General features: G+C 49.4%; 2 protein-coding genes across 2 annotated transcripts; one reads left to right on the top strand and one right to left on the bottom strand.

The window, feature by feature from the left end:
* Window positions 1–160: 160 nt before the first annotated feature.
* Window positions 161–6,238, top strand: KCTD17 (potassium channel tetramerization domain containing 17; the record flags this gene model as incomplete). The annotated part of the gene is made up of 7 exons (XM_080626168.1): window positions 161–367; window positions 991–1,099; window positions 2,323–2,414; window positions 3,362–3,457; window positions 3,799–3,924; window positions 4,642–4,785; window positions 6,114–6,238. 6 exons carry the CDS (start codon window positions 161–163, stop codon window positions 4,735–4,737), a joined length of 726 nt encoding a protein of 241 aa, XP_080482294.1. The 3' UTR covers window positions 4,738–4,785; window positions 6,114–6,238.
* A 1,865-nt stretch (window positions 6,239–8,103) lies between these two features.
* On the bottom strand, window positions 8,104–23,976 carry TMPRSS6 (transmembrane serine protease 6; the record flags this gene model as incomplete). The annotated part of the gene is given in 18 exon segments (XM_080639303.1): window positions 8,104–8,262; window positions 8,744–8,880; window positions 9,481–9,752; window positions 10,840–11,008; window positions 11,727–11,843; window positions 12,107–12,220; window positions 14,231–14,329; window positions 15,184–15,329; window positions 16,335–16,444; window positions 16,810–16,922; window positions 17,489–17,625; window positions 17,968–18,172; window positions 19,136–19,177; window positions 21,866–22,050; window positions 23,226–23,293; window positions 23,488–23,630; window positions 23,805–23,961; window positions 23,965–23,976. Coding segments are annotated over 18 exon segments (2,385 nt in total).
* Window positions 23,977–26,225: the final 2,249 nt, after the last annotated feature.

Genomic DNA, 26,225 nt, shown 5'->3' with positions numbered 1-26,225 from the left:
ACTCCCTTGGCAGTCACAGGGAGGACTCTGGCCCTCGGGAAACACGGGTACTGCGGAGGGAGAGGTGGATAAACTACAGATCCCGGCATTCCCCGGCATTCCCCGGCAGAGAGCACCTGCGGCAGTCCCTGAATGCTGGTGGGGGGGGGGGGGTGTGAGGATGAGGATGGAGGGCGGGGAGGACACGCAGGATGCCATGGGACTAAGCTGCACCTGCGGCATCCCACCACCCACTGGCACTCATGCCAAATGGGTGAGGCTCAATGTGGGGGGCACAGTCTTCCTCACCACCAGGCAGACCCTGTGTCGGGAGCAGAAATCTTTCCTGTGTCGCTTGTGCCAGGGCGAGGAGCTGCAGTCGGACCGGGTAAGGCAGCTGGGTTGCCTCCCGCACTGTACCCCGCAGCATGGGAAGGGCTGGAGGGATGCAGGGATGGAGCCAGACTCTGAGAGCTGCAGGAGTAGCTGAGTGAAAAATGCCTGCTCTTTCTCCCCCCTCTCCCGGGAAGGATTTCCCCTCCCTAGATCCCACTGTGTTGTAGCCTTTTACCTGTCTTTCTGGAGCTGGGGAAAAGAGAAGACATCTCCCCTCCACCCCTGCCTCTCCATCACCTCATATTCCCTGTATCTAGCTCGCGGCTGTACCTGCCTGACTCGGCCTTGTCCCCTGTAAGGGGTCTCTCTGCTCCCTCACACCAAGCCTGTATGCACAGTTGCAGAAGGCGACTGAGGGCTGTTGTTTTGGCTTTCTGAGCTCGGTTGGTCCATGCTGAGGTGGGCATGCTAAACATACAAATGCAGGAGTTACAATCCAAGCTGGGCTGACTTGGGTAGGGACTATGAGGGACCGGTGGTTTCCAAAGAGTCTTAGAAATAGTGGATTTTTTTTTTCACTTAGATTTGTATTTTTTCTTATAGTTTGGAGTATTTGAGGGTTGGTTACAAGTTTCTCATGTTTTCTTTCTGCTCATGGTCCATCTCTGTTGCTAGGATGAGACTGGTGCATACCTAATAGACCGGGACCCCACTTACTTTGGACCAATCCTGAATTTCCTCCGTCATGGAAAGCTGGTTCTGGATAAAGATATGGCTGAAGAGGGTGAGTCTTGGAGCTCAGAAGCTTCCCACCTAACATCGCTGCTGCAGGAAGGACACAATAGCACTTGTTGTTGACCTTGTCTCTCATTCTCTTTCTGGAGGTTGATGTGGGGGGATTTGAGAGGGCTATCCCTGCAGCTGTTGGAAAGCATACCAATGTTTCCTTTTCTAAAGGGGTTTGGAGTAGGTGAGGAAGGCATCCTACATGTGTTACGGCTTCATGATTGTTCATTCAGCAGAGATGCCACCAAGACAGAAGTAGGCAAGATCTCTCAGCCTCAATAAGCCATTTTTTACTTGTTTCTATTCCACTTTTAACGAGGCTCTGTGACTGAGTTTTCTGTTAATGCTTGAGCATTTCTAATAAGGTATGAACCCCCAGAAGACCAAACAAAGCCAAGCCTCTCTCCTCTACTGACTGTAATAAAGACCGTTAATCAATGGTACACAATGTAAGCTACTAGTGCTGTGATGGGTCATGGGCTGCAGCAATTCCAGTGGAGCAAGCCAGACAAAAAGCATCTCTTGTTTTAGGTTTACAGGAGGTCCAATGGGTAACTCAGTAACATCATGGTGTTACCAGCCAGCAGTCCCCGATGCCTCGTTATTTTGTTGGATGCTATAGTCTAACAAGGAGCCGAGTGCAAAGACAGGCTGTGCTGTTCAGCCCTTGCCAAGCACAGTTTCTGCATGTTGATTAGTCTTCTTGCCTCTCTCTCTTAGGATTTTTACCTAATGCAAGGAAAGTTTTCTTCAGAATCATTTTATAAGTCCAAAAATACATCTAGGAAATATACAGAACTGCAATAAACACAGCTCTGAGGTTGTCTCTTAGTGGCAAGGTCAGAAGGAGTTGTAGTTCTCTGCCTTTAGGAGAGGGCCTGAACAAGGTGATAACTAGTGGTCATTGAGAGAGGCTGGAACCTACATTTTTTGGCCAGTTACCTGGGAAAAGTATTAGCAGTTCTCTGCACAAGCCTTCATCGGCAGTACCTGTTTCTGTAGTAGCAGGCAGCACAAGGAAATTAGGGTGAGTATTAGAGATGCAATGCAGAGAGACAGGGTTCTGTTCTTTGCAGTAAGAGTTTCAAGCAACAGAAACTTGTTGAAGAGCGAGGCTGCAGCATCATTTCTCCCTATGGATCTTGGGAAGCTCAAAACTAATCTTTTGCAAGCCAAAAGCCAAAGATGGGCTGTTGAGTTTTGTGGTCCTGTCTTTCTCAGGTGTGCTAGAAGAAGCTGAGTTCTATAACATTGGTCCTTTAATCCGAATAATCAAGGATCGACTGGAGGAGAAGGACTACACAGTAACTCAGGTATGGAGAGAAATGGCAAGGAAACATAGTGTTGGTTGGGCAAAGAAGGGCATGTGGAAAAGGAGAGTTGAGTCTAGAGGGAGAGCAGGCCTGGGAGAAGCAGCAAGGAATGGTAAGAAGCAACTAATTTGAGCTTGTGTGCAAATGTCTACAAAACAAAATATTTTAGGGAACAAGCTATCACCATTTTAATTGCAATAAACAAGTTAACAGGCTTGTTTTGCATCCCCAGAAGTAATGCTGGATGTAGTTCCTGAAAGCAAATCAGCTCCTTTTACATTTGGAAGAAGGCAGTTGGTTGCTGTAGGATATGGAAGAATGTTAGTGAGAAGAGTGAAGGTGTCATGGGGAGGAAGGCTCTGGTGTTGGGAGTCTTGGGAGTGTAATCACAGTGAAAAGAATGGGGATACCTGTAGAGAAACCTGGATGGAACAGGTGAAGGCGTGTCTGTGGAAAAGTTAAATGCAGACAGTGAGGCACAAGGAATCGAACCTATGGCACAATCACACCGTGTCTTGCTCAATAACCTTTTAAAATCCATCTTCTCGGAATTTTGGCTGATACCTCACTTTTCATCGTGTCTGCCTCATGTTGCAAGCCTCCAGCAACACAGTCACTTCGTGTTGTCAAAACCCCATCAGCAGTTGTGGCATTTGCATAAATGGCTTTGTAACAACAAATGCAAACTCCCCATCAGAAGAGCCCGGTATCTTCTGGGAACAATGCAGGAAGCACTCAGCTCAGTCCCTCCTCTCTAGAAGAGATATCGTTATTCTTGCTCCCTGTGATAGCGTAGTGGAAAGTTGGGTTGTGGTTTCACTCCTCTTTAACCTGGGACGTGGGGAAGAGGAAAGGTCTGTTGAGCAGAGGTACTACTTCATTCTGCAGGAGGGCAACAGCCTTTAGCATCTCACTGTTGTCAACGTACCCTGCAATTTTGCTGTCAGGTACCTCCTAAGCATGTCTACCGCGTGCTGCAGTGCCAGGAAGAGGAGCTCACTCAGATGGTTTCCACTATGTCGGATGGATGGTGCTTTGAGCAGGTATGGAGAAGGTAGAGGAGGGTGGGAAGCAGTTGTGTTTTGGGGAAAAGGTCATGGATACCATACAGTACACAGGCAAGGCACCTTTCTTCTTTGAGTTTGTTGGGTCAGCCATTGATGGTGCTATCAACAGTAGCTCTATTTTGCCTTTTCTTTAGGGGTTTGGAGGATACTGTATGACATTAAGCTGTTTTGCATCCTGGCTGACTCCTCTCCTGGTCTTTCTATTGGGGGTGTGGACTGGACTCCATGCTACTTGGTGGGCTTTCTGCCTTGCTCCCCAGGTGGATTGGATGTTTGCAGTAACATGTGCTTGTGACTCTTGCTCTTGTCTTTTCTAGCTTGTGAACATTGGTTCATCCTATAACTACGGGAATGAGGATCAGACAGAGTTCCTGTGTGTCGTCTCCAAGGAGCTGTACAGCTCTCCCAATGGCCTGAGCTCTGAGCCCAGCCACAAAGCCAAGGTGAGACCAACATTTCTATGGCCCTGCTCCCTTTGCCTATGACGTCCTTCGCTTGTTTGCTCCCTCTTTCTTTTTTCTCTCCACTGTGACTGCGAAGCACCTCAGTGGTGGAATAGAGGGGCTTGTCGTGGTGTTCAGCACTGTGGCATTATACCCATTGCCCAGAAGTAGTGTGAGTTGAGAGTGGTGGTGTCTGGCTGTGTGTGGCAAATGGCTTTAGCAAGTGACCCTAGCACTCTCATGCTCCTCTAACATCCCCCTCATGCCTCCTCATGACCGTGCTATGTGTGTTACTCTGCCTGTGGAGTGTGATTTCCTTAAAGGTTTTGCAGTGCTCTCTTTCCTTTTGCTGAGTCCCAGTCTAAAAGGCAGGAAATCATCTGTTCCCCTTTTGAAGGAAGGACAGAAACATGTGGCAGTGCATGACATGCTGTAGACATCTAGGATACAGGAAGGACCACTAGTGACTGGTGGTGGTTTTTTGGCAGTGGGATCACAGCACTTGTAAGTGGGTTAGATAGCCCTGATGTGATGCTCCTGAGGAAGACAAGTCTCTATGCTCCCTGACCCAGAGCTGTCTTGGCCATGGGGCCATGTCCCTTTTTATTTCAGTGTCATGACCATTGCTTTATTCCCTTGTGTGTCAGAAAGAACTGCCATGGCTCATCTTGCAAGTATCCACTCTTTTTTCCCTTTGTCCTGCATGCTGGGCCACAGAGCACAGAGGAGGACCTGGAGGAGGAAGAGCAGGAGGTGGAGGAGGAGGCAGAGGCAGAAGCAGAAGCAGAGGAGAAAGGTGCAGCAGATCCTTGAGGAAAATGATAAAAATAACCCCCAAGCATAGACCCGTCCACCTTTCTGGTGAGAGCTCACAGCCAGCAGCAGGGAAGGACTAGGGCAGTTGTGGGGTATGGGGAAGTCTTCTCCAGGAGCAGGAGTTCTTGGGAGACAAGGCTGGCCGAGGAGAGCTGTTACTGTGGCTGCTGCTTTGTATTTGAAACTGCTGGGTTTATTTATGGTTATACTTTTATTTGCAGACGGTACACCTATTCAGGATTGCTCTGAACTCCTTCCTTCAGACTGTCCTTCCTGCTCCCCTCCGTGTCCATCCTAGCACTGTCACCTCCCTCCCACCCTGCCCCACTCTCCAGCATCCTTCCCTCAGCTCTCTTTGCCTGCCAGGGCTCAGAGTGTTCCCTGCTCTGGACCCTGTTTCTCTCTGCTCCTCACTTTTCCTCCTCTGCAGGTATGTTACCTGTCTGCACTCTCAGCTCCCGCCAGCCTGAGCTCTGCATGAGTGACTCACTTCCCTCCTGTGGGTATGGCCCTGGTTTGTAGAGCTTGGGGAGGGGAAGGAGGGAGGGGAGGTTGACTCACCCCTAGGGAGGCTTTTCCAATTCTCATCCTATGTGTGTCTTTACCTGCCAAGCAGGCCCTACCGCTCCAGACAAGAGGTTCTGACAGCAGAAAGGACAGCATTGCTGCTGGGAATGAATGCAAACTGGGGCGGGGGGAAGTGTGCCACGTGTCCGCCTGACACGCATGCCAGATCGCTTCTCCAGGCTGCCGCCTGCAGCTCATTTGCCTGCCAGCCCAAAAGCACTTCACAGAAGGCAGCCTGTTATTTTTCCCTCCTTGCTCTCACTTCCCTGGGCTTTTCAAAACCCCATGGCCTTTGGCAGGGTAAGAGTGCAGTGGGAGAGGGTGGTGAAGGCTGGGCAGAAGCGGATGGTCCCCGTCTCCGGATGCTCAATGAGCCTCTGCTCTGCCTCTGCTGTCTAATTGGTGTGCATGGGGCTGGATTAAAGAAAGCTTTAAAATGAGGATTTCTCTGTCATACTGGAAAACCATGGGGCTCTTGTTAAGCTGGAGGTGCTCAGTGCCACTCTCCATTCTGGTGGAGGGCACTTGTTAGCTGGTTGACATTTCTCTCTCCTGTTCAAGAGCCTCCTTGTCCATAGCTGTGGGACCTGAGTGTTACTCTCTTAAAAGTCAATGTATGTTAATCGCATGTACTCGTCCTTCCTTTTCTCTTTTCTTCCACCCTCACTCCTCATCTCTTTTATTTTGATTCTGTTATCATTTCCACTGTCATTTCCCTTTTCCTGTTTCGCACTCTTCTCTCTATGCTCAATAGCTTTTTTTCCCTGTGCTGATTTTGTTTCTGTCTTTCTCTCTCCATTCTCTAGCTGTTACAAGCCAGAGGTCTGAGGATGTGATCCCGACACTGCACTCCAGCCTTTTCATTTCTTGTTTATATCTTTATTTTTGTACTGCAGCATACGGCAACCCTTTGCCACATGGTGGACACCCCCCCCCCCCCAGTCTCCTTCACTCTATTTTACAAACTAACCTCGGAGACCTCAGCATCCATCCCTGGAGGAAGGCAGATGCTGCATGAAAGCCCCATGGCTGCTGTAGGGGCTTGGAGCCCAGGCCCCCCCCTCACCTCCCCGATGCTTAGCAGGCTGGCTTTCCTTAATGTCACAGTGGCCCCTGCTGGGGACATCAGTGATAAGCCACTGCAGCTTGCGGTCCCTTCCTCAACACCTTGAGTGCGATCGGGGCCCCGAGGTGGTGGCAGCATCAGAAGGACTACCCCTTGTCCTTTTGCTGTTGCAGGTCAGGGCTTGTGGCCGGAGGGCAAGTGCAGAGACCCTGCTCTTTTCTGTACCACCTGCACTGCTCGTGGGGTGTCCTTGTGCTGGGCATCACATCATTAGTGCCTCCCTGCCTGTCTCCCAGAGCAGCCCTGCGTTGGCGGGGTGAGGAGATGGATGTGTACCCAGAACACGCTGGCACCTGATGTGGAGATCCCTGTCTTGTGGAGCGGGGTGTTGCCTTCACTGCTGTGCCTGAGGACACCAGGTTGTAGCTCCCAAATAAAATTCACACTCTGTTCCTTGCCGCCTCTCATTTCAAGTGGCAGACACGTAGTGCTGTAGAAGGGGGTAATGGGAGCTGGAGAAGTTTGGATTCATCACCTGGAGCCACCAGAAGCTGCTTTTGCTGTGCCTGACTTCTGAGGGCTGGAGGTACTTCCCACTGCATTGCTGCTGCATCTCCACTGCAGTCAATTGGGTATTATTGGTATCTGCAGCCCTAAATCATAACAGTAAGTGAGGACCCTTCGTCTATCTAGCTGGACCCCACTGTGCCTGAGGGACAGCTCAGAAGGGAGCATAAGGGTGTGGAAATTTTTGGCAGTTCTCAGTGCCAGGATTGGAGTTTGGTCAAAAAAGATACAAACCCCAAGATAATTTTTAACAGAGTAATGCAAACTAGAGCCAAAAAAACCCTCAAATTATTTTTATTTCTGATTTCAGAGAGTGGCCCATTGTAAATATACACACACACATATATATCTTTGGTAAAAAACCCAAACCCATAGCAGGTACTGTTTCAGCACTGAAGCCTTCTCCTTCACTTCCTGGATCCTCTTGAGTTAGGAGATGGAAGCAGTTGAGGTGCCCTCACGTTAAAGGTATTTAGAAGGACAGAGGGAAAGGGATGGGAGGCTGCTCTGATGGGCATTTCCCTGGGGAAAGCACAGCAGCAGAGGCTGGGTGCTGCTCCAGCAGGGAGGCAGGACACGTGCCTGCGGGTGTGATGCTGGACTCATGCCTGGGAGTCAGCGAGATGTGAAGAGCTGCCTGGTTGAGCTGAGCAGCACACTGAGCAGCACGCGCCGGCTAAGAAAAGAAGCAATTAGGGAGATGGAAGAGGAGGAGTGATGGGAGGGGAAGGGGGAAGAAGGATGAGCAGCAGGAAGGAAGAGGGAGGCAGATTGATTTCATAGTTACTGGAATCTCTAACTACATCAGTCACATTTTTCTTTCAGCAAATGTTCCAGCATAAGATTGCAGCTGGATCACATGGTTCGTGGAAAGTTCAACTCCCCTTATTCCATCAGCTTGGGACTGCTGCTGTGTGTTGTGTCACCCCCCCACCCCCAACTGTTTTGGATGGATAGCCTAAAAACACCTTGGGATGCTCCCTGGGAAGCACTGAGGGGGAAGAAGGTTTGCCTGCTTTTCTCCGCAACTCCCACGGCACCATCCTCGGTCTGATAACATCCTACATAGAAACTCTCCTTTTCTGAGAGGCAAGTGAGCAAGATCAGGAATGAGTGCCATGTGGGTGCAGGTCTCATGGGGAGAAGGCAGAGATGCACTTTTCTCAGCTCATGGTTTGGTTCATCCAGGCCAGCACTTGGGTGATCCTGGTGTAGACTCCATAGTGATTTGGGCGTGCGCATCCCATTCCCCAGCTGACCAAACCAGCCAGAAACCACCTGCCACTGGGTTCCTTGCAGGCCAGCGGACCTCCAGAATCACCCTAGAGAAATGGAAAGGAAAATGGGGTAATGGTAAATCCATTGTTTCTTGCTGCTTTGTGTGGCATTTCCAAACACATGGAGAGGAAGGAAGCCGGTGTAATTTAACTGGATACCTGGAGGGATGGGAGACAGAGGAATTCCTTGCAATTGATAGTAATGAAGGAACACACAGGTTAATGTGTGTGACAAGTGCTAGAGAGGCTGAGGGGGTAAAAGACTGATGTAAACACATGACCTGAAAGTGTGAGGTAAAGAGTGGAGAATGGGGTGAAATAAGAAAAGGAGAAGTTTAAGTGTAATTGGATCCTGCCTAAGGCAAAGATGCTGGGAAGAAGTGGTCCCAAGAACTATTGCTGGACACTTAGATCAGAGGAAATGTTGGGAGAGTCAGGTATTTTACAGGCTACGGTGTGCATCTGGGAGACTTGGAACACACCCCACCTCCGGTAGTCAACCCTGATCCCACAGTTCCTCTGTCACCTGGCAGGCATCTTTGTTGCCCTTGTGGTACCCAGCACACAGCATCCTGGGTGAAATCATGTAGTGATAGGCCTCGCTGCAGATGTCCTGCTGGATGAGCTGCACGTCCACCTTCTGCAGAACATTACTGATGTGCCCTGGGGGGTACAGCACCGAAAGTAGTGCAGGTGAGCAGTGGTGGAGCTTCCCATCATTTACTGTGATCCCCAGCCCATGCCCATCCCACTGCGTGCCGAAAGCTGCCTGTTCTGCTGTTCACTGGCATCACAGTCTAACTTTCAGCAGGGCACTGCACTGCTCCCATTGAATTTAATAGTACAGGCGTGGCCGAGGGGATCCAGGTTCTAGGGTCTTTGACATGGGGAAAAGGTTGCTGTAAGCAAATGTCTGTGTAAACATGGGGTTGGGCTTAGAGACTGTGGCTGCTCCGTGCTGTGGTCATGGCTGAATAGGCACTACACAGACCCCTAGTTCCTGAAGGACCGTTCTAGTCTTTGAATTAAGGAACGCATGCTGTCCCCATATAGATTACCACACTCTCATGCTGGCCTCTCTGAATGAGGTTTCAAGGTACTCAGTAGGTAACTTTAGCCAACTTGTGACTCAAAATCAAAGGGGGTGAAGGAGGCATAATGTTTTGGGGTTAACAGAAGCCTATTCTGCCTACCCCACATCTGAACCTATGTTTCTGCCTCGGCTCTGCTACAGCAGGCCACCAGCAAAGACCTTGCACCTACCGCCTTCCTTGAGGGCTCCCCAGCCAGTGATCCAGCAGCGAAGGCCAGGCTCAAAGAGGTGAGAAGGAGCAGGCAAGCAGATGGGTTGGATTAAGGGTGAGATGATCACAGGATGGTCCAGCTGGAGCAGGGCCACATCATAATCATGGCTGTCCTCCTCGTAGTAAGGGTGGAGGAAGAGGCGGATCACCTTGAAGGACACCTCGGTGTGGCTGGTGGCATTTTGCAAGTATTTCCCCAGGTAAACTGTCCAGATGGAGGCAGAGGCCAGCCTGTGGGAGGCAGCAGAGAAGATAACTCATCACAGGGACAGAGAAGGATGGGCAGAGCCTGACGACTCCTGTTGCAGTCTTTTGAGGAGTACCTGATATGGATGAACTTCTTCCTCAGAGGGGCCTCTTTTTTATTTGGCTACTGATATGAAGAAACTAGGTGGGACATTTTTTGATGCCTTGGCATGCCTGTACAGTGGGACCAAGTTTGAGCAGATGCTCATACACATGGGAAACTTGATATTTGCTTATTTTCCTTCACAAAGCAGACTAAAATGTGTATATAGGTTAGGCAAGCAAGTGGGGCTGGTCATGTGCAAGTGACTGTGATAGGGAAGAGAGCAAGGGCTGAGTGGGTGAAGCAAAGCTGCAAGGAGAAGGAGAAAGGGAGCAAGCTCTCAGAGATTTCTAAGAGGGAATGAAGTGAGAAAAACAGCTCAGGAGTGAGGGCATTAAAAGGTATGACAACCCTTTACAGGAACAGGGGCTAAAGCCAGGAACAGCCTAACAAGGTGATACTCGGAGAACAGTACAGCTATCTAACAGGGCTGTGCTAGCTCCCACCCGTCCTGCATCGGGACACTCCAAGATGGCAAATTCAGCCTGCATGGGCCATTTGAAAGCCCTGCTCCCAGTGCTGGTGGGCTTCCTTGAAGGGTTGTAGGACACAGGCAGGAGCATGGCAGGAGGAGGGTGAGGTGAGAAGTGCAACTGCAGCAAAGCCGCAGGCCTACCAAGGCTGGTGTCACCATACTGAAGGTGGCAGCATGGGACCCAAACAGCATCCTCCACAGATAATGCTGTCCCGGACCCATCCTAGCACATGCTGAAGCCTCCATGGTTGTGATAGCATGGGGACAAGCCAGAGCCAAAGCAAAGGTGGAACTGTGAAGTGTCTTCCACTACCATTGCCCTCCCAAAGCGGCTCTGTAAATCCAACACTGCCTCTTTTTCCCTGATGCACACCCTAACACTAGTGTGTGTATCCATACCCCTTTCTCCAGCTCCAAGACAGGAAGATCCTCCCATCATGTGTGACATGGAAAGCAATGCAAGCCCTTTTCCCTCCCGGCACCCCTCCATTTACCTCTCATCCTGGAAGCAGTGCGCGGCTGAGACCACCCAGCGATCAGCAACAAGTGTTCCCCCGCAGATGTGGCGCCCCCGAACTTGCAGGCTGGCCTGCCATGGCCATTCCCCTTCCACGGAATTCTCACCCTCCACGATCCTGCTGAGAGGGGCTTGGAGCCCACAGTCTGAGAAGAGCAGATCATGCAGGTACTTCAGGGGAGGAAGGGAACATGATATACTGTGCTTGCCCTTCCTTTCCTACTTAAATCCTGCGTATTTGACCTCTAATCCCTTGCCTTGCCCAGCAAGCAGAAGCTTTATGTGCTATGCAGGACAGGTCTAAGGAGCACTCTGCCCTGCATGTGCCCCCATTGGTGCCTGAGGATATCTCTGGGGCAGCATTCTGTCTGTGCTACCTGCTGTGCTGCTGGGGAACCCTCACAGTCATTCCCCTTCACCTCCCTCCCACCAAGGCTCTGGATAAAACAAGCAGGGAAATGAAAACATAAACTCTCTGCCTGCCAGTGACCATGCGGTCACGGATGATTTCCCTGGCTGGAGCCTTGTAGGATTGCATTACTTCACATAAGCCAGCATCGTGGTCCAACAGGCAGCCAGTGGGTAGGACCTGGTGTGTGAGACACATCTATCTGGCCTGCTGCCTCTGCCTGAAGGGGATGGGGAGCAGCCATCCAAAGAGGAAAACACCTGCCCACAGCTCAGCATAGAGCTGGCTCCTTGCTGCTTCCACTGCAGGATGGAGAACTGGCACTGTTGCCATGGGGTTGGGGTAGGGAGAAGGTAGTGGAGAAAGGGAGGATGGGTGCTGATGGTGGTGAGGAAAAGGGGGCTCTGTGGCATCCCAAACCTGCCTGGCACATGTATGACTGATCATTTCCTCACCACAGCTCTTCTCATCGGACAGGTCCTTGCAGTCTGCAGTGGTGTCACACATGGGGTTGGGTTTCTTCACACAGGTCCCATCCTCACAGCGGTAGGTGAAAGGACTGCAGGGGACCCCTGCAAAGAGAGAGGGAAGCAGGTTGTAGGTGCGGCCTAAAGTTCTTTGAGTGCAGGGGAAAAAGGCAACAGAGAGCTTTGAGGAACTCCATAAATGATGACAGGCAATGTCCTCAACAAGCTTGGTCAGCTACAGTCAGAGCAAACATTGTGATCATGTCGGGCACGTTAACCCGCTGCTGGTGCCTTTACCTCACAAGAGGGGAGTACATTACTGACAGTCCTGGGTTGAGCACAGGGGAAGGTATTTGTGCCCTCCCTACCTTCAGTGCACTGCTCCTCATCGCTCCCGTTGGCGCAGTCCATCTGCTGATTGCAGACCTTGCGGAACTCAATGCAAGTGCTGTCTTCACGGCACTGGAACTTTGCAGGACACACTGCAAGGGAAGGGAGGGAAGCACCCGGGAATTAGCCATGCAAGAGAAAGTGCCATGTATGAGGTTAGGGTCCTGCAGCCACCAGTAGGCTCTGCAACCTCTTTCCCCATCTCATACATAAGGTGTGATTAAGACCAGCTCTGGTATAGTGCAGCTGCGTGGTCTTTGCCTGATCTATGTTGTAGGTATGTCTGCACCCTGTCTTACATTTTGCTGGTGCTGACTTAACTCTCCTTGAGTTCTTGGCTTGTCCTCAGACCTGCCTCATCACTATGGACATGCCTTGAGGTCATTAGACTCTTGGTTGACCCCAGGTGGCCACCACCAGACCTGGTCCAGTCGCCTTGTTCAGTTTCTGTATGACTGCATCCTGTGTGGTGAGCTCACTGTTCCTCCTGCCTTGCTGTCACCCTCAGCTCAAGGGTCACATTCCCCTGCAGACCTGCTGCTCCCCTCACTCTCTGATAGGTGAGTCCTGAACAACAACAGATTCCTCAATATACATGAGCTCCAACAGCATGGATGGAGATGGCCTTAAGGTGGCCACCCATCACAGGGTCTGACTGCTGGTCATAGATTTCTATAGCAGGAACTTGCCAAGTGTTAGTGTGCATCTCTATTCAACACCAAACACGATGGGCCAGTACCTCCCGGGCATTTTCTTATTGCAATGACTATAATTTCTTCAGTAATTCGCATGAGGCTTCCGATGATGAAAGGTGCATGAAGGTCTGACACAACGTGAAGACTGATTTTAAAGACAGGGACATTTCCATACAGACATGGAGTGAATAAACAGAGATGCAACAGTGACAGGACTATAAGAAAGGAAGGAAATCGTGATGTTCCTATTTTCTTTTTCAAATATGAAAGGATGTTTGAAAACACTGAGAAACAAATACATTTTTCTTCAGTCCTGGTCTGAACTTGCAACTGAATGACACAAGAAATGCCTGGGGCCAAGATCCATGAAAGGATTAGATATTCATAAGGGTGTATATGTATCTGTGTCTGCATGAGGGAAGCAAGAAAGCCCTGACAGCTAGATGATGGGACAGCATGCACTGTCAGCAAGACCATGGACAGTATAAAACCCACCCTCAGTGATCCTGTGAGAGCTCTCAGATTTCCAGCACTGAATGAAAACTTCAGTGAGAAAGATTTCTCCTTCCTTTCACTTTAGATATGTCTGTACTTTCCTCTGACTCATAATTGGCCACTATCTCCAGTGCTTCAGGGATCTTCCTAGCTGAGAAGAACAGCTGTAGGGGACAGCTAATGAAAACTAAGTGGTGGCAGCAGCGTGATGAACCTCCCACTTACACCAGGGATGAGAGAATAGATGAATTAGGTGCCATGCATGAGCCTGAATAGCTGTTCCTATGAGAATGGGGCTTTGTGAGAGACCTAGGATGCCGGGGATGGTGCCTGCATCACTACTAACTGCTGTTGGCATGAAGAACTGATGGCTGATTGAGGACTTAGATGCTCTCAACCTGGGGTGCAATATACGGGTGAGGATCTGTACAGATCTAGTGGCTGGGGGGGAAAGGGGAGAGAGCAGGGCAGTGAGTGGGCTGGGGGAGATGTGGGCAGGATGCGAGGGCTGGAAGGGGGATGCTGAGTTCTGTGACGGCAGAGGGGGCTGTCGGCCAGGGCTGAGGTTGATTGTCGGGGCTGGGGAAGAGGGGGTGAGCAGGACAAGGTGAGGGACAGCCTCCACTTCTTTCAGGCTGCTTGGAGCACTTAGTGCACGGACACTAGGGATTTCTCCCAGGAAGATTGTGCTGTACACAGGAGCAAGAAGTGTTGCTGCTCCTTCCTGAGGAGGCTGAGGCCATACAGCAGTGGGTTGAGGCTTTTAAGGATGCAGAGGTTTAAGCTCCTGGAGGGGAGGTACAAGGCTGTACTTAGATTAAACGAATCCTTCCCATCTCTGTCTGCCATTGAAGCAGCAAGGGGCTGTGTCCTCCTGAGAGCAGGGACCATCACGGAGAAGAAATCACTCACCACAGTTTCTCTCATCCAGCCCACTGGGGCAATCTTTGATCCCGTCACAGGCTGGGACACACAGACCGTTCACAGAACACAGGAACTCCCTGGGACAGGCTGTGAAACCGCCAGAGAGTAGTTAGTCCTCAGTGACTGGAAACTTCCTTGCAGCAGAGCGCTGTGGCTTGAAAATGGGGCTGCACACCCTCTGACCACAGGTGTGTCACATCATCTGCTCTGAATAAGGGCAAACAGAGCCAGGCTATACACTGGGAGAGGGAGGGCCCTGTCCCTGCTTCCCCATGTACCAATGGGCAACAGCCAGGACAACCACCCTCTTGGGGTGCTGTACCTCTGACTTCTGAATGCTGTGCAAAAGATGAAACAGGTCCTTTGGGGTCGTTATTAAAACTTGTTTTGTGTTAGACATGTTGCAGGTGTGCATATTCAGGCACTGGTATGTGTTACAGACACCCTTTAGGAGGGAGATGGAGAGACCTTGGAAAGACAGACTGTGGGCGTGCGTTTGCCTATATGTGTACGTGTATTTGTGTGTGGTTTTATTTGTCTCTCACTTGCACAGATTCCCAGGTGAGTGGGAAACAGCTCTCTCTAAAAGCTTTTATAACTGAAATGAAAGCCACTTCAAGCTGGTCTCTCACTGAATTCCCAAGGCCAGTCCATGACGTGGGCGCTGGAGTGAGGCTGTAGTCAACTCTCTGACCTTGGGTTTTGGCACACGGATGCTCTGCAGCATGAGGCAGGGCCACATGTGCAGAAACAGCTTTGCACATAAATGCCTCTTCTCTTTGGGAGATGAGTGTGTGCACATTTGTGAGCACGTGCCTGAAGTGCCGATGGCATCTAGGTCTCATGGGATGTGCCTGGTGTTTATCCTAACGCAAGCCAAGTGCACAGGGGCAGCTGGTAGCCACCATCCCACTGAGGAGCAGGCAGGAGCCTGAACTTACGGTCAGATTGGTTGTAGAGGCTGTAAGCCGCCTGTACGCCGGGGCCGGTTAAGGAGATCTGTGAGGTGAAGGTGATGGTGATATCAGCAGAGGATGTGACTGAGATCCGCTCAGCGTAGGCTTGCAGGGTCCGCAGACCACACAACCTGGGGAGCAAACACAAGCAGGATGCTTTGGGCAGAGAGGAAGAAGACAACCAAGTGGGCTCAGTGGGGCTGGGGTGGGAAGCGGGCCTCACAGACTGGGTATGGGGAAAATGCCTTCAATTACGGCATGAGATCCAGAGTCCAGAGCAACCCTGTCTTTGGACATTTCCCACTTTCTGAGCTGAATTCAGACCACAGAAAGCAATTAATTCCTTGCATTTATCTTCCTGAAAAAGCCATGTCGGTGTAACTGTGGTGCTGACACTTTAAGAGAGGAAGGTAGGGAAAGAAAAAAGTGGAAATCCTAAAGCAGGTGGACATTGGTTCTGAGTAAGACACTTGAGAGGAAAAGAAGTTATCCCCACAGAAGGAGTGCAGAGGAAGTTAATGAGACAGGCTGGGGCAAGTTTTGGAGGGACAAAGAAGCAATTTTGCAGTACATAGGAGGAAAACCAAAAGCCATTGGTCCATCCATCTCCAAGCCTGCTTTGGGGAGATGGGGATGCAGCAGCTCTCGGTGGTGGCAGAACCCCCATCTATGTATGGGTGCTAATTTTGGGAAGTCCTGCAGGGGAAAGCAGCTGCAGTCAAAGCGGGAGGATATGGAGCTAGGCAGAAGGTCTGTACAGAGGTGGGTGGAAGGCAATGGCACACAGATAATATTGCAGAGGTGGTGACAGGCAGATTTGCAAACACAGGAGATGTGGGAGGACACCAAGGTTACACATGGGAGAAAACTAGAAAGCCTGATGCAAACAGCAAGTCAGAGAAGACAGGCTGGTAACTTGAAGCAATTCTGCAAGAAATGTGCTCACTGGGGAGCCTGTGAATGAGACAGGCTGAAAAAGAACTAGAAAAGCAAGAGGCACCAGCATGAACAGTGGCCACTGAGTGTGGCGATAGCCTGTCCTTCCTCAGACCTGGTGGCTGAAGTGAGCAGGGAACCTGCAGAGGTTTAATCCCAGTTTAATCCCAGGTGGATTAAACAAGGACCCCAAGACACACCTTCTGTTCTGAATTATCCACTGGCCTTGGGTACAGGGCAGGTCGTGCTTCTGTCTGCTGAGCGAGTATGCATCGAACCACAAGGTGACCCCATAGTCAAGGGATGGGACCTGCAGGCAAGGGGTCCAGAGCAGATTGTCGATGGCTCCTGTGAGTGCTGCAGCTCACTCCATAGGACAGGAACAAACAGGGGAGATGTGAAGGGGAAAGCTGTCAATACACACATTGCAGACCAGAAGGGAGCATGCTCTAAACTGGGGCCATGCCGCAGCCCAGGGTAGCTCTGCTGGTTGTGCCAATATTAGACTCCTCTCCCTTCAGAAACACACATTATGTGGGGGCTAGGCAGGGTGCCACCCTCTGCTTGCTTCTCATGGAGATCTGACTGACAGCACCAGCTGTACCCCTTATCCCCCTGAATATGGGCATGGGTTTCAGGGATGGCGTGGATGCCCTTGTGGGAGCTGGCTCTTACCGTCATGTGCCAGGTACACTGTGTGTTAGGTGAGTAGTAACTGGGGTAGTGTGGGGTGCCGATCTTCCCCTGCAGCTCCAGGCTCTCCCGCAGGGTTATGTTCACTTCACAGGCTGTAAATACAGACATTCAAAGCCTTGCTACTTGTCAGCTCAATCTCAGCCTGGGGATGCCATATACTCATCCCACTGTAGGAGAAAAAGGGCTCTAAGGCTTGATGCTAAAGGTGACTGGGATCTTCCTCCTCAATCCCCCTGCAAGGGGCCATTTCTACCTGGCAAGACTTTCAGCCTCCTTCTTCTGTCCAGAGAGAGTAATGGTAATGTAAATTGCTGCTTTAGACTCATATTGAATTGGTATTTATCTGCAAGTGCATGTGGATGTGATGTCCAGGCCACATCTGGTTTGTCCATGCATGAGAACTTGGCCTTCTTGTATCGCAATCACTTGGGCTCTGCTTGCCAGACCTTGGGCTGTAAAGACTTGAGCCAGATGCGAATGTGTGAGTACAGGTGAGGGGATAACATCTAACCTTTTTACTGACCCCTTTTACCCTTGCAATATAGAGTGAGTTTTGACCCTAATGAGTATGGAGCACCTCTAGGAGCTGTGATGCAGGAATTAACCTGTGTCCTTTCTATATCTATATCTATGGCCTCCCTCCTTCAGCCTTCCTCACCTTTGAGAGGCACTGCCTGCGCTGAGAGGATGAAAGGGTCATAGTAGCTGTACATGGCTTTCTTCCACACGACGGACATGACAGGGCCAGACGAAAGGACTTCCACAACAGGCTCCTGCCGGCTGCAGCCATAGATCCTCAGGGGAAAGAGGTAAAAGGTTAGGAGCGAAGCAAGCAACAAACAAGACGAACAAGAAAGAGACAATGGATGTCTGTGTTATCTGCAGCACATGCCTGCTGTGAGGCACTGACTCAAACAACGGGCCAGCAGAGAGACAGCTCGTGCTGTTGTAGTCTGTCAGACTGCATGGCTGGCTCTGTGACATCCCACATCAGTGACTTTGGCTCATCAGCAAGAGGCAGGTTCTGCATCAAAGAGAATTTCCTCTGATGCAGTCTAACACCTTCCCCTGCTGTGGTGTGTCGCGCCATCCTGCCCGGCTTCCCCACCGTGCTTGCCCTGCTCAGGAGCTACCTACGAGGTGATGAGGTGTTTCTCCAGGGGCCCGGCTGCGCTGTACATAGCCAGGCGGTCCCTGCAGTCCGTCAGAGTCCACTCCAGGCGCAGCTTGATCATATAGCCCTTGAGGCTATGCAGGTGCCAAAGACAACTGGAGGCCAGGTAGTCGGGGCCCTCCAGCCTTAGGACATCATCCTCCTGGACATAGCTGTACCTGTAGCAACCTGAGTCCAGAGGAAAGACAGAGGGATTGAAACCGCGAGGTGATGTAAGTGGAGGCATAGCAGGGCTTAGTGGTGGTTGTAAGGGAAATTAAGATATGGTATTGTCTCTTGGGAGATCAATGTGAGTGAGCCCTATTTCAGGGTAAGGCTGACTCATCCCAGTGGTCTCAGTTTACTTTTACATATGTTGTGATGGCAACGGTCCCTTTGTACTGTTGCCCCAGTTTCTCTCTATAAAAACTGACCCCTCTTCCTTGGTTAAGCTAGTACTATCGCAGGCTTTAAATATCAGCACAGCGCAGTTATATTCTACTAGCTCTATTTATTTCTTCCCCTCTTTCTCCTCTCACCCCCATAGTCTCCTCTGCTTTGCAACCTTCTTGTCTGGTTTCCGGGTTTCAGCAGGCTTCCATATCAGGATTTTTGAATAGAAGTCAGCTTAAAGATGAGTTTCTAACAGTATAGCTGATGCAAGCTCCCAGCCACAGCACTTGCAACACTGCCTGTAATTACTGAAAGCATCTTCAAACACTGCTAAGGCAACAGACCCCTAAATGACTGACAACACATCCAGTGCAGAGCCACGCAGGAGAATCCCCACTCAGCAAAATTCCATGGGGCCTGGGATTAGTGCTGTTGTACCAGTACACCAAGCAATCTGATGGGATTCATTAGGACTCATTCATTAGGATAAGACTAAGGTGGCTGCACTGCAGCTGGGAGCTGGTATCTTTGCACAGTCGTGTGCTACTGGGGCAGAGGTGTCAAGATGCTCAAAGCTGCCCAGCATGTAGCTGCTTCATGTAGTCTGGATCCAACCAAGCAGCACTGGTGCTCCCTTGCTACTGTTCTCATCTGCAGTCCCCAGGATTTACAACTCCAGAAGCTAAGAAGCATTCTGTGCCCTGCAAAAATCCCTCCCAGAAAGTCACAAACTCAAAAGGAAAGGAAAAGATAGCCTACCCAGAGTGGATTTCAGCACTACTATGTCTTTCACACTGGATTCTGTTAGAAAGAAAATATATAAGGGAAGATAAACAAAAAAAAGATAAATCTGGTAGCATCTGAACACTAGCATGGCAGGTGATGACTCCCTTTCTGTGTAAATGGCTTGCTCACAACTTCAGTATGTGCCATCCTCCAGGTACTTCTCCATCTGCTCTCAGGAACCTGTTTCAGTCATGCCTTCCCCAACCAATCTCTCTGAGAAATCTCTCTGGCCTCTGCCCCAAACCCAACAGCTCAAGTCCATGCTTTCCAGCCTACCGTGGGCTTCTCTACCATTTTTCCTTGCCCATTTTTGTGTGCTGTTCCAGGACCTCTTCCCCTGCCCAGGTGCCCACCCTACTCCTCCGCCAACCACACCGCAGGGCACAACCCCACTTCCCAGAGCCTTCACCATCTTCTCTCCCCTCCCCTGCTTTCTCGGTTTAAATAACCCTCTCTAACAAGTATGTGAGTTACTGAGGGTGGGGAATGAGGTCTCATTTGATGACCACCGGTTGATGAACTACTCAACATCCTTACAGAATCCACCTCTGGAGAAGGGAGACACAGAGAAAGCCACCAGCAAGGACTACAAATCTATGCGAAACAAAGTCACAGGGTGGACAACATTTTAAGGAGAGCTGGGCTTTGCTCCAGCCTTCCAGCTGAACTGGAAGCCGCCAGAGATCAGGTGCTACTGAGAATAATTGCCAAAATAAAAGGCACCATGAGGTCAGTTGGGTGTGAGAATTGCTGTTGGGGGTTTGCCTAGGTCAGGGCTTTGGTCTTTTCTAGTTCCTAAGCACAGCTTGCAATTCTGTTGGCAGAGCTAAGCAGATTTGTCATAGCAAAACCAGATGTGTTGGAAAAGACGATCCTGCTGGCATAAGGCAGGCTCCTAGAGAAATGCATGTGCTGTGTGGAAGGACGTAGACTGAATTGGTATTAAGTACTCTTTCATCTGAAGGTAATAAGACCGAGTTCCTATAAGGAGAAGGTAGACTTGAAACTCTTTGGGAGAAAGGGGAAGGCAGTGTCCTGGGGCGAGCGGAGGTGTTGGTAAAAATGAAACATTGGAAAGGTTCCTGTGCTAGTCAGTGGTTTGCAGCTCTGTGTCTTAACATTAAAGCAGGTCAGCAAATGAGTCTGTCAGAAAGCAATGGAGTGCTAATGACTTGCTATTAGCTAGTTATTTTGTCACTCCAATTTTTCAGAGCAAATGAAGCCAGAGGTTAAGTCACTGGCTTGAGGTCACCCTGGCCCAGCAGTATAAGAAGTTTCTGGTTTTTGCCTTAGTTACTAGACTGTGCTTCTGAGAGGGTGGTGGAAAGGACTAGAGAAAGCAGAAGGAGCTGGAGAGGCTACAACTGGTGTGTAAATACCAAAACAGAAAGAAGTGTGGTCTGCTGGAATGAATAAAAAAGTGAAACAGGTGCAAATAAGAGGGAAATGGGAACAGCTTAGAAAATGGCACCATCATTTTTCTTTGTTTATTAGTTACATTATGAAGTGAGTAGATAAATGGAAAATGCTAGATGGGCTGACTTGGAAGAATTTAGCATAATATCTTATGATACTTTTCTTAAGAAAGTTAATTTAAATTGGTTGAGCATAAGGTCTGGTATGCTGGAAACACATAGTAAGTAGAAGTAAGTGACTAATGGTAACTGTGGAGGACATGCTCTCATGAGATGCTAATGTGTCTCCAGAATAAGATCTTAACATGATGCTCTGGATGAGGGAGTTAAAGTCATTTTGAGGAAATAAAATTTTCTTTAGGGACACCAAAAAATTACCCCCAAGATAAAACAATTGAGATATGGAGGGAAAAGTTACAGAAAATAAGAGTGGGATATTTAAAATAAGATTCACCTTTGAAAAATATGAGATAAAATGTATAGGGAAAAAAACTTGGAAATGAAGAAGAAACTTGGAAATGAGAGCCTCAAGAGGAGAAAAGAAAACCAATGTATTTTAAAACCTGTGAGGTTTGGGGCTTTCTAAGAGAAATCAGATAAAGCTGAGAAGTTAAATCTCATTAGAAAGACCAAATACGAATTCCATTGGGCTTGGATGCATTGAATATAGACACATCCCTAGTCCTTTATTTAACACTTATTTTAAAGAACTTCTGTAAGGGTAGCATTTTAGAGAGGCTGTGATCTTCACTGTGGGCAAAAAGAAACAATCCTTAATATTATATGTCAAGAAATGAAGTGGTGACAATACTGTGTCTCAGAGGAAAACAAGTGGTGACTCAGGTATGTTGCCTTTGTTCTTCTCTCAATCAATAGCCTGGAATAATCTCTCCAAGGGAAGCAGGAAACCTAATTGCTTGCTATTTTTGAGCTGAGCTGATCAAAGTCGTGATCTGTGTAAGATCTTACTCCACAGAAGCCAAAGCTGATGGGAGAAGAAAAAGTTACCTAGCTGGTCATGGCCAGCTGTATCTCTAATAATCTTTAATCCTTCAAAGGAAGAATGTTTTAGGGGTTTGGGTTTTTTTAAATCAAACTTCAGTTCTCTATCAGGAAGAAACATGTGTAATTCTATCTCCTGATCCTCACTTCTTCCCTATTCTCTTCACATTTCCCTTATCCCTTTCAGTAGTGGCCTCTGGCCTGTTCTCCTAACCTCCTTTTAGCACCTTATAAATCTTGGAGCATTTCTGACTGCTCAGGCCACAGCTGAGCAGCTGGTACTTACCCATCAGAACCAGTGAGTCTGGGTTGACCGTGTACTCTGTCTGGTAGGACAGGCTGCCCGAGCTGTTGAAGCTGGAGGAGAGCTCCTGGTGGAGCACTGTGTTTACCCTCTCGGCAGTCATCTCCTGCTGCTGACTCTCAGGGATTTGGAGGGCAAACCAGAAGAAGAAGGTCAGAGCCCCCTCCCTAACAGAGAAATAGCATGTTAAATATCCTCTCTCTTCCTCTCCAGAATCACTGGAGAGGAAAACCCCAGAGATTAACCCCTTGCTGTTTTTCCACAAGTCAGACCTATCTGTGTTGACCTTCCAGATCACTGCTGTGATCCAGAGGAACCACTCTGTGGGATGGGAGAGCTGCTACATCCATGGTGCTAGTTAATGCTCAGTCCTTTGGGGGAGGAAGCCATTTTGTGCCATCTGGCTTTAGTGATGACCGTAGGTGGTTAAATTAATGTGACAATTAATCAAGACTCTTCTAATGACTGGCCTCATTTCAGGCAGAAATGACCTTTGGTTACTACTGACCAGGGGCTGAAAAGAAGTACTCAAGACTTGATTGTGTCACGGCCCAGTGGTGACAAGTGGATGATTTATGACTCAGTACCTTACCACAAGCCATTAATGCTGGGCAGGCTCAAGCTGCAGGAGACTATGACTGGGAAAGCTCTGTTCAACCAGCTGACAGCGAAAATTGAACAAACCTTTGTTCAGTAAAAGGCTAGAGGAAGAATTGAAAGTGAAACTTTTCTTTCCTCAGTTGAAAATGGAGCTTCGTTAAAATTGCAATTTTCCTTAGCTGAAGGACATATTCAGGGAAGTAGTTTTCCATGGAAAAAAATCAAAAGCAATATATATGTCAGTTTGGAAGTTATTCCTGCTTTCTTGATCTACAAAGCTGTAGTACCACATCTGTCCAATTCCACTGTTACTCTATTCCCACATGGACCGTGCTTCTTGGCTGGAATGCCTTTTCCATGGTGCATTCTGGCCTCTCCCTTCTGGTGCCTAGAATCAGGCCATAAAATGACTTTCTTGAATTAGAAAGTTAATTTCCATCTGCTTAGATTCTGAGAATGCCAAGCCCTTTTTTTTTTTTTTTTTTTACTCTCTGGAACTTTTGTGTCTCTGAAAAATTCCTCAGTTTTGGCTTTTCATCATGACCTCGGATGAGCATAAACATCAAAACATCCCCAGCTCTGCCATGCTGGAAGCATTCTGGATCTGGGCTGCCCAGCCTAGCCTACAGCCCATGGTAGGGACTGCAGCAGTTTGTCACGGCCAGATTTTGATGAAACCAGAGTAGAATTGACTGGAAGCTTTCACACACAAACAAGCAAATATGCTGTGGGTGCTACTCACCCAAAGGCATACACTGTACTCGAGTTGTAATATCGACCCAGCTCTGTGGCACGAATCAGTTCCTTCAGCTGTAACGAGAATGTTGTCCGATAACTATTGTGCAATGTTACCGTGGCAAAGGACCTATGGCCAACCCTATGTTCCATCCCTCTTGCTGTAGGGACCCGCCAAGTCTGTCAATTGGATGAGGGTACCTGACCCCTTCCTCCTTCTACTCACTGAACTGCCTCAGGGCCAGCTCTGGTCATGAAATTGGCCTCACCATCTTCTGGAGCTTAGCTGACTCCAACCAGAAGGCTCTGGACTCCACCTGCCCAAGGTCCGGGGAGTACTGGCGATTGAGGACCTGGAGGCTGCCACAGTAATACTGCAGGATAGCTGGTTCCAGGTGCCATGGTCTGTAGTCTGTCAACAGAAGACACTACTGGATTACCCTGCTGATACGTAGGAGAGAGGGGTTTACCATGTGTATAAGTCTGTAAAGATCACCCAGAGTCACTAACACATTTTGGGGTGCGCATTGCGTTGACTACAGCCCATCCACCTTGTGTGTGGGCACAAAACATGTTGGATTTTTACCTAGGAAATACCAGGTTGCTGCAGCAGCTCCAGCCAGCAGAAGAAAGGTTATCCCAATGGACACGTAGCGGAGGCAGTCACGTGAGTTATTCTCACACTTGTCCTTTGAGAAGGAGTTAGCATCTTCCTCTTGTTCCTCAGCCTCCATCAGGGGCATCTAGTGACAGAGCATTCCATAGTCAGGATGAGTTTTCTGCTTCCCTTCACATCTGTCTGTAGAGGTGCTCTGCCATTTCTGTGCTCCTTTCTATAGCCCCAAGAGATCTGTGTGCTAGCCATCAAAGACTTTGCTCAGTGCAAATGTGAGTAAATCTCCTAATTCCATGGGAGACAGGCTTCCAGGACACTGTCCTGTCTATGCCTCCTGGTAATCTCTTAATTTTCAAAGGCATTCCCTGGGGTTTGCTTCTGCCAAAACCACAAATTAGTACAATAATGAATTTCTCCAGAGACGAAAGTGTTGTCCTCCCAGGCTGGGAATAGTTTTAAAACTGGTATTTTATTGACCTAGAAATCACTACAATAGAAAATCTATGATCTCAGATGTGCACAGAAGCTGCACAAAACAGCCAAAGCCTGGGAGGCAGAAGTTGCCCTTTGCCTGCTGTGCCATTTTGCTCTCGGTCTCTAAAAGTAAGCAAGCCTTGCCATTCCCACCAGGCCGTGTGTCCCAGGGCTAAGCCCATGCTAGTTTAGCTAGTGAGGAGAGATAACCTGAGTAACATTCAGCCCTCTACCACCCTCTGCTCGTGCTAGGGCACATCTTCTGTCTTTCTTTGCCCCTTGTTTCCCCCAGGATGCTTCTTTTGCTTCCTTTCCACCACTCCCCTTCTGTTTGCATCAGACTCTGAGGATAGGAAATGCCATTGATGAAGGGAGCCACATTAATCTTAGTTATCTGACCCAACTTCCTTCTCCATTCCTCTGCCATCACTGAGTGCATGGCTGCCCCCAAAGGCTTTCTGTGTCTGTCTGGAGAGGAAAGGGGTGTGAAGCATCCAGGTGGGAGGGCACAGAGGTTTTGGGAAATGCCTGTGCCCTGTCTACATGTCTGTGAGTCCCCTTTGTGCCTAATGGTGTGTATGAGTGAATGGGATGGACTTGCTGCATATGTGGGAAGAGATGGTTTGCCTCATACACATTTTAGCCAGCATGGGTGCTATGGAGCATTCTGAAGATAGGGGTGAGTGAGGTCCTCAGTCTCCTTGCTCGTCCCAGTTACTGAGTCCCAAGCCCTCCAGGCTGCCTTGCAACATGAAAACATACTTGCAGAAAGCAAGCACCAGGTAGCTCACTTCAAAACATTAAACCCAGCTTGGTGAACATCAGCACTTGGACAATCATCCACATATCTGCTGCTCTAATACACCTTTCTAGAGAGGCACATGGTACAAACAGGCCCAGCAGAGGTTGCCCTCCCTTGCTTCTCACGGGTCACCCTTCTATGCAACTCCTGGGGAGCATCTCTTCGCCAGTGAACCAAGTTGGGCAGTCCAGAAGAGCAAAGGCACTTCTCTGCTATCACAGCATCCCTTCAGAAACAGCAGACACAAGCAAAGAACCGCAGACAGAGTGGCAGGGGCAGGAAGGCAGGAAACGGTAGCAGCAGAATCTCTTTGTTAGAAGGTTTGATGGTAGGCACTGGGGTTTCCCCTGGAGCTGCAGACCTACCTTTGAAGCCTGTTGCCACCTGTGAGGCTTGGCCCACACCCCCTACGCAAGCCAGCTCACACACGCATGGAGAGGGGGGAGAGAGGAGGACATTTATTTACCCAAGCTCAAGGTTGTCTCAGCGATCAATAACGTGGTGCCATATCCCTTCAGCTCGACCTTTGTCCTGCACTGTCCTGCTGCGATGGGTCAGTGCACCCCGTACAATGGCTTTTTTCTTCTCTGAAATGGAGGTTTCGGAGGCTTGTGCAGGGAGCAGATCTACAGGGTGAGCCTGGAACAAGTCAGGGTAGAAGCACCTCCAGCCGTGCAGAGGAGAACAACCCAGGAGGCTGGTGCAGATAGCTTACGTTGCCTTCCTTGGGGGACAAGGAGTTGCTGAGCAACTGCTGTATTTCTTACCTACCCTCCTTGGTCCCATTGGAGGGAGAGGCAAAGCACAAGGTGTGTGCTCCCCAGCACACGGATGGAGCAGATGCTGGCTGGCAGGTGTGGATTGCTGGAAGGAGGGAAGATGACGATAGGCAGTGGGTCCAGTTACCGCAGTGGTTATGCAGATGAAAGCAAAGCACGGTGTCTCTCAGTCCCAACCTGCCTACGTCTTGTCTTCTTGCTTTGCTTGATGGCTACTCTCCAGACACTGGGTTCCCTGCACTCTGTTGAGTGCCTAGTTACCTAGCCCCAGGTCCTCCTCACCTACCTTAACCTGCACCACCTTCTACTTACAGCCCTGCAGCTCTGTACATGCCC

Source organism: Psittacula echo (assembly GCF_963264785.1).
Source record: "Psittacula echo genome assembly, chromosome: 1".
In the NCBI taxonomy this organism is placed as follows: domain Eukaryota; kingdom Metazoa; phylum Chordata; class Aves; order Psittaciformes; family Psittacidae; genus Psittacula; species Psittacula echo.
Note: the sequence above shows the minus strand (reverse complement) of the source record. Positions and strands in the feature narration are given on the sequence as shown.